The sequence below is a fragment of the Gymnoscopelus braueri genome, assembly GCF_963280865.1.
Source record: "Gymnoscopelus braueri genome assembly, chromosome: 15".
In the NCBI taxonomy this organism is placed as follows: domain Eukaryota; kingdom Metazoa; phylum Chordata; class Actinopteri; order Myctophiformes; family Myctophidae; genus Gymnoscopelus; species Gymnoscopelus braueri.
The window spans coordinates 51,341,744-51,350,458 of NC_137620.1; the positions used below are offsets into that span (position 1 = coordinate 51,341,744).

At 36.7% G+C, this 8,715-nt stretch overlaps 1 protein-coding gene across 2 annotated transcripts in view; it reads right to left on the reverse strand.

Moving 5' to 3' along the window:
* Window positions 1–1,504: 1,504 nt before the first annotated feature.
* LOC308102017 (7SK snRNA methylphosphate capping enzyme-like) overlaps window positions 1,505–8,715 on the reverse strand; it is a 19,154-nt gene continuing 11,943 nt past the window's right edge. The window contains exons 7-8 of one of the 2 annotated variants that reach the window (XM_080451593.1): window positions 1,987–2,092; window positions 1,505–1,672 (exon numbers count right to left, since the gene is read on the reverse strand). In XM_080451593.1, the coding sequence (XP_080307719.1) occupies window positions 1,620–1,672; window positions 1,987–2,092 (159 nt within the window). In that variant the 3' untranslated portion in view covers window positions 1,505–1,619. The remainder of the gene's footprint in view (window positions 1,673–1,986; window positions 2,093–8,715) is intronic. The other variant, XM_080451594.1, reaches the window with a different exon arrangement.

Here is an 8,715-nt window from a genome sequence, read left to right on the forward strand (position 1 = left end):
TTATATATATACCAGGGGTCAGGGGTCATACCAGGGGTCACGCTATAGGATTGTAATCTGCTGGTCCCAATGTCCGGAATGATTCAAATTTATCAGACATCTGATAAAAATACCAGTCATAATTATGTTTAAGCATTTCACCTGGATGCCACTGTTGCAGTAGCCTATAGCTGTTAAGAGTATTTACGCATCTGTGTTGGATGTTTCATCTTCAACTTGCATTGTTGTTAAACTGTAGGACAACTTGCCAACTTTACTCAATCAGAGTTAAAAATGTTCACTTTAAAACATATATATATATATATATGAAAAAATAGCAGATCTGCAGATCTGTGCCGCGCTATGAGCTTGTAGATCTGCTATTTTTGAATAGCTAAATAAATGTTAGAACGACACAGATGTGTTCCCGGTCTCAAAGGGTTAAATCACACAATGTGGGGACCCCCATGGGGGGCCACGACCCTTAGTTTGGGAGCCACTGCTGTAGAAGGATATAAAGGGTTAAAAACATTGTGTTATGTAAACACAGGACAAAGTTACATATTGTGCCTTTCATGAACAACATGGAAAAGACAGAAAAAACAATGCAATTAAAAACATGACATTTTCATTCATTCCAAACCTTTCCTCACGTTTAAAACTGTTTAATATTTAAAAAAATATAATTCCAGGAATTTCCTGACCGTCCATTTCCAACAGTTCCTTAAAACCAGGGCAGGAAATCCCTTTGTCCATATATGGTCGCTCCATTTCAAGGCCTTCCCCATGTCCATATATGGTCGCTCCATTTCCTTTCAACCTTAAAGGGATAGTTCGCCCAAAAAATAACTTTTCTTATGGATGAGTCACCTCATGGAGACATGAATTCATGGATATGTTTTTGTCTCATTCATGTGATGACCAGCGGACCAGCGCCTCGTGTGGTCAGACTGTGTAACTACAGTCTGACTGGATATGAGTCTGGTGCTTCTATGAGGAGGTTTTATTTCAAAGGGGGCGGGATCAAAAGAATGGCCCTGGACGCAATTGGTTAGATTTACAACCAACTATCAATTACATATTTCTCCCATATTTGAATACTGGGCCCTGATTGGTCAGCCCAGACTTCGGGACCTGGAAATGGATTCACAACGGGGCGGGGCCAGACCCAAACCACAGACTGACTGATTGGTCTGGTCCCAGGATACAGCGGAGCGGTAGGAGACACAAAGGAGACTCTTTGTGTCTCCTACCGTCATCACAGTGTCTTATGAATGAATGAGACACAAAGTAAGTCTCCATGAGGGTGTGTAATAATAGGGAAAATAAGTCCTTTTGGGGGTGAACTATCCCTTTAATAAGGCCATATATGGTCATATGAAAAGAGAGATGCTTCATGTTTGGGAAACCTAATTGATTATGACCATATAAGGAAATACCATCGTTTATTAAGTAATCCCTCTGTCCATATAAGGTCATGTTTATAAAGTAATCCCTCTGTCCATATAAGGTCATGTTCATAAAGTAATCCCTCTGTCCATATAAGGTCATGTTTATAAAGTAATCCCTCTGTCCATATAAGGTCATGTTCATAAAGTAATCCCTCTGTCCATATAAGGACATAGAAACGGGAAGCTCCATCACTTCCTGGAGGCGGAGCCTTTATGGAAGATGTAGATTGGCCGTTGGTCACCTAGCAACACACACACACACACACACACACACACACACACACACACACACACACACACACACACACACACACACACACACACACACACACACACACACACACACACACACACACACACACACACACGTGTTCAGTTGTCAACATGTCACAGTCTGTGTGTGTGTGTGTGTGTGTGTGTGTGTGTGTGTGTGTGTGTGTGTGTGTGTGTGTGTGTGTGTGTGTGTGTTACCTGTGTGTAACAGTGTGTATTTTATATAATGGTGTTTGTTACATGTGTGTAACAGTGTGTATTTTATATAGTGAGTGTGTGTTACCTGTGTGTAACAGTGTGTAGGAAGTGTATCCTACACTCCTTATAAGGTAACAGCTGAAGGTGTCGGGTTTCAGTCTGACGCTCCTGTAGTTGTGACGAGTCGTTGCCTAGCAACAACATCCCATCGTTAGAAAGTTACTGTCTCTAGCAACAACATCCCATAGTTACAAAGTTACTGTTTCCTAGCAACAACATCCCATAGTTAGAAAGTTGCAGGCCCTCATTTATCAACGCGGTGCAGACCAAATAATGGGCGTACGGCGAGATCACCGCAACTTTCGGCATTTATCAATATATCCTGACGTTGGATTCATCCTACGGTACGCTGAGATCTCACGTCTGGTCGATAGCAGTTGACGTTGGCTGCACCCGTTTATTCCATTCTAGACCTGCGGAGCAGCATTGTCTGACCGTCTGACAGGCATCTGGACACATAATCCACTCCAAAATGTACTATATATCTAATGTATAATCCCTGTGAAAATATAACATTTTATAAAGTAATTTAAACAAACTGCTTTAACAGTCATTCGGTTAAGCTTGCAGATCTGGCTGCATTGGCTTTTTGAAAATAGCAGATCTACAAGCTCACAACGGGTCGCATCGCATCTGCTATTTTCAAAATATACGAGCGCAAAATATACAGGCTTTTCATGATGTGTTTGGTCGTATTCTGGTTCTTCATGTCGTAAGATCGGGGCGTATTGAGAATATTTAGGGGTGTTTTATTTAAATGGGGCTCGTTTTCAGACGTGAGATTTATCAAAGCTCCGACCTGATGTACGCTAGGATCGGCTGTATAGGATCCTTTGATAAATGTGACTTTGACGTTGGTGTACGGCCAAATATATGGAAAAATATAAGCCGTTTTTTACGCTCCGTTGATAAATGAGGGCCGATGTCTCTAGCAACAAGATCCAATAGTTAGAATGTTAATGTCTCCTAGCAACTAGATCCCATAGTTAGAAAGTTACTGTTTCCTAGCAACAACATCCCATAGTCAGTTACTGTCCCTAGCAACAACATCCCATCGTTAGATAGTTACTGTCCCTAGCAACAACATCCCATCGTTAGAAAGTTACTGTCCCTAGCAACAAGATCCCATTGTTAGAAAGTTACTGTCCCTAGCAACAACATCCCATTGTTAGAAAGTTACTGTCCCTAGCAACAACATCACATCCTTAGAAAGTTACTGTTTCCTAGCAACATTCTAGCAACAAGATCCCATAGTTAGAAAGTTACTGTTTCCTAGCAACAACACCCCATAGTCAGTTACTGTCCCTAGCAACAACATCCCATCGTTAGAAAGTTACTGTTTCCTAGCAACATTCTAGCAACAAGATCCCATAGTTAGAAAGTTACTGTTTCCTAGCAACAAGATAACATCCCATAGTTAGCGAGTACGTCTCCTAGCAACAAAACACAATTTTACAATATATAACATGACTTACGGTAAGGTTTTACAGGGTTGCATATTACAATACTTACGGTAAGTAAACCGTATAGGCCATAGCAGTGGCGGCCATTTTACCAATCATTACTTTGTCCCATAGAGATAGGGTTATAATAGGGCTCTATATTACAGTACTTACGGTAAGGTTACAACAGGCTCTATATTACAGTACTTACGGTAAGGTTATAACAGGCTCTATATTACAGTACTTACGGTAAGGTTATAACAGGCTCTATATTACAGTACTTACGGTAAGGTTTTAGGCTCTATATTACAGTACTTACGGTAAGGTTATAATAGGCTCTATATTACAGTACTTACGGTAAGGTTATAACAGGCTCTATATTACAGTACTTACGGTAAGGTTATAATAGGGCTCTATATTACAGTACTTACGGTAAGGTTATAACAGGCTCTATATTACAGTACTTACGGTAAGGTTATAACAGGCTCTATATTACAGTACTTACGGTAAGGTTATAATAGGGCTCTATATTACAGTACTTACGGTAAGGTTATAATAGGGCTCTATATTACAGTACTTACGGTAAGGTTATAATAGGCTCTATATTACAGTACTTACGGTAAGGTTATAATAGGCTCTATATTACAGTACTTACGGTAAGGTTATAATAGGCTCTATATTACAGTACTTACGGTAAGGTTATAACAGGCTCTATATTACAGTACTTACGGTAAGGTTATAACAGGCTCTATATTACAGTACTTACGGTAAGGTTATAACAGGCTCTATATTACAGTACTTACGGTAAGGTTATAACAGGCTCTATATTACAGTACTTACGGTAAGGTTATAACAGGCTCTATATTACAGTACTTACGGTAAGGTTATAATAGGGCTCTATATTACAGTACTTACGGTAAGGTTATAATAGGCTCTATATTACAGTACTTACGGTAAGGTTATAATAGGCTCTATATTACAGTACTTACGGTAAGGTTATAACAGGCTCTATATTACAGTACTTACGGTAAGGTTATAACAGGCTCTATATTACAGTACTTACGGTAAGGTTATAATAGGGCTCTATATTACAGTACTTACAGTAAGGTTATAACAGGCTCTATATTACAGTACTTACAGTAAGGTTATAACAGGCTCTATATTACAGTACTTACGGTAAGGTTATAACAGGCTCTATATTACAGTACTTACGGTAAGGTTATAATAGGGCTCTATATTACAGTACTTACGGTAAGGTTATAACAGGCTCTATATTACAGTACTTACGGTAAGGTTATAACAGGCTCTATATTACAGTACTTACGGTAAGGTTATAACAGGCTCTATATTACAGTACTTACGGTAAGGTTATAACAGGCTCTATATTACAGTACTTACGGTAAGGTTATAACAGGCTCTATATTACAGTACTTACGGTAAGGTTATAACAGGCTCTATATTACAGTACTTACGGTAAGGTTATAACAGGCTCTATATTACAGTACTTACGGTAAGGTTATAATAGGGCTCTATATTACAGTACTTACGGTAAGGTTATAATAGGGCTCTATATTACAGTATTTACGGTAAGGTTATAATAGGGCTCTATATTACAGTACTTACGGTAAGGTTATAATAGGCTCTATATTACAGTACTTATGGTAAGGTTATAACAGGCTCTATATTACAGTACTTACGGTAAGGTTATAATAGGGCTCTATATTACAGTATTTACGGTAAGGTTATAATAGGGCTCTATATTACAGTACTTACGGTAAGGTTATAACAGGCTCTATATTACAGTACTTACAGTAAGGTTATAACAGGCTCTATATTACAGTACTTACGGTAAGGTTATAATAGGGCTCTATATTACAGTACTTACGGTAAGGTTATAACAGGCTCTATATTACAGTACTTACGGTAAGGTTATAACAGGCTCTATATTACAGTACTTACAGTAAGGTTATAACAGGCTCTATATTACAGTACTTACGGTAAGGTTATAATAGGGCTCTATATTACAGTACTTACGGTAAGGTTATAATAGGGCTCTATATTACAGTACTTACGGTAAGGTTATAATAGGGCTCTATATTACAGTACTTACAGTAAGGTTATAACAGGCTCTATATTACAGTACTTACAGTAAGGTTATAATAGGCTCTATATTACAGTACTTATGGTAAGGTTATAATAGGGCTCTATATTACAGTACTTACGGTAAGGTTATAATAGGCTCTATATTACAGTACTTATGGTAAGGTTATAATAGGGCTCTATATTACAGTACTTACGGTAAGGTTATAACAGGCTCTATATTACAGTACTTACAGTAAGGTTATAACAGGCTCTATATTACAGTAAGGTTATAATAGGGCTCTATATTACAGTACTTACGGTAAGGTTATAATAGGGCTCTATATTACAGTACTTACGGTAAGGTTATAATAGGGCTCTATATTACAGTACTTACGGTAAGGTTATAATAGGGCTCTATATTACAGTACTTACGGTAAGGTTATAACAGGCTCTATATTACAGTACTTACAGTAAGGTTATAATAGGCTCTATATTACAGTACTTACGGTAAGGTTATAACAGGCTCTATATTACAGTACTTACGGTAAGGTTATAACAGGCTCTATATTACAGTACTTACGGTAAGGTTATAATAGGGCTCTATATTACAGTACTTACGGTAAGGTTATAATAGGCTCTATATTACAGTACTTACGGTAAGGTTATAATAGGGCTCTATATTACAGTACTTACGGTAAGGTTATAACAGGCTCTATATTACAGTACTTACGGTAAGGTTATAATAGGGCTCTATATTACAGTACTTACGGTAAGGTTATAATAGGCTCTATATTACAGTACTTACGGTAAGGTTATAATAGGGCTCTATATTACAGTACTTACGGTAAGGTTATAATAGGCTCTATATTACAGTACTTACGGTAAGGTTATAATAGGGCTCTATATTACAGTACTTACGGTAAGGTTATAATAGGGCTCTATATTACAGTACTTACGGTAAGGTTATAACAGGCTCTATATTACAGTACTTACGGTAAGGTTATAACAGGCTCTATATTACAGTACTTACGGTAAGGTTATAATAGGGCTCTATATTACAGTACTTACGGTAAGGTTATAATAGGGCTCTATATTACAGTATTTACGGTAAGGTTATAATAGGGCTCTATATTACAGTACTTACGGTAAGGTTATAATAGGCTCTATATTACAGTACTTATGGTAAGGTTATAACAGGCTCTATATTACAGTACTTACGGTAAGGTTATAATAGGGCTCTATATTACAGTATTTACGGTAAGGTTATAATAGGGCTCTATATTACAGTACTTACGGTAAGGTTATAACAGGCTCTATATTACAGTACTTACAGTAAGGTTATAACAGGCTCTATATTACAGTACTTACGGTAAGGTTATAATAGGGCTCTATATTACAGTACTTACGGTAAGGTTATAACAGGCTCTATATTACAGTACTTACGGTAAGGTTATAACAGGCTCTATATTACAGTACTTACAGTAAGGTTATAACAGGCTCTATATTACAGTACTTACGGTAAGGTTATAATAGGGCTCTATATTACAGTACTTACGGTAAGGTTATAATAGGGCTCTATATTACAGTACTTACGGTAAGGTTATAATAGGGCTCTATATTACAGTACTTACAGTAAGGTTATAACAGGCTCTATATTACAGTACTTACAGTAAGGTTATAATAGGCTCTATATTACAGTACTTATGGTAAGGTTATAATAGGGCTCTATATTACAGTACTTACGGTAAGGTTATAATAGGCTCTATATTACAGTACTTATGGTAAGGTTATAATAGGGCTCTATATTACAGTACTTACGGTAAGGTTATAACAGGCTCTATATTACAGTACTTACAGTAAGGTTATAACAGGCTCTATATTACAGTAAGGTTATAATAGGGCTCTATATTACAGTACTTACGGTAAGGTTATAATAGGGCTCTATATTACAGTACTTACGGTAAGGTTATAATAGGGCTCTATATTACAGTACTTACGGTAAGGTTATAATAGGGCTCTATATTACAGTACTTACGGTAAGGTTATAACAGGCTCTATATTACAGTACTTACAGTAAGGTTATAATAGGCTCTATATTACAGTACTTACGGTAAGGTTATAACAGGCTCTATATTACAGTACTTACGGTAAGGTTATAACAGGCTCTATATTACAGTACTTACGGTAAGGTTATAATAGGGCTCTATATTACAGTACTTACGGTAAGGTTATAATAGGCTCTATATTACAGTACTTACGGTAAGGTTATAATAGGGCTCTATATTACAGTACTTACGGTAAGGTTATAACAGGCTCTATATTACAGTACTTACGGTAAGGTTATAATAGGGCTCTATATTACAGTACTTACGGTAAGGTTATAATAGGCTCTATATTACAGTACTTACGGTAAGGTTATAATAGGGCTCTATATTACAGTACTTACGGTAAGGTTATAATAGGCTCTATATTACAGTACTTACGGTAAGGTTATAATAGGGCTCTATATTACAGTACTTACGGTAAGGTTATAATAGGGCTCTATATTACAGTACTTACGGTAAGGTTATAATAGGGCTCTATATTACAGTACTTACGGTAAGGTTATAACAGGCTCTATATTACAGTACTTACGGTAAAGTTATAATAGGCTCTATATTACAGTACTTACGGTAAGGTTATAATAGGCTCTATATTACAGTACTTACGGTAAGGTTATAATAGGGCTCTATATTACAGTACTTACGGTAAGGTTATAATAGGGCTCTATATTACAGTACTTACGGTAAGGTTATAATAGGCTCTATATTACAGTACTTACGGTAAGGTTATAACAGGCTCTATATTACAGTACTTACGGTAAGGTTATAATAGGCTCTATATTACAGTACTTACGGTAAGGTTATAATAGGCTCTATATTACAGTACTTACGGTAAGGTTATAATAGGGCTCTATATTACAGTACTTACGGTAAGGTTATAATAGGCTCTATATTACAGTACTTACGGTAAGGTTATAATAGGCTCTATATTACAGTACTTACGGTAAGGTTATAATAGGGCTCTATATTACAGTACTTACGGTAAGGTTATAATAGGGCTCTATATTACAGTACTTACGGTAAGGTTATAATAGGGCTCTATATTACAGTACTTACGGTAAGGTTATAACAGGCTCTATATTACAGTACTTACGGTAAGGTTATAATAGGGCTCTATATTACAGTACT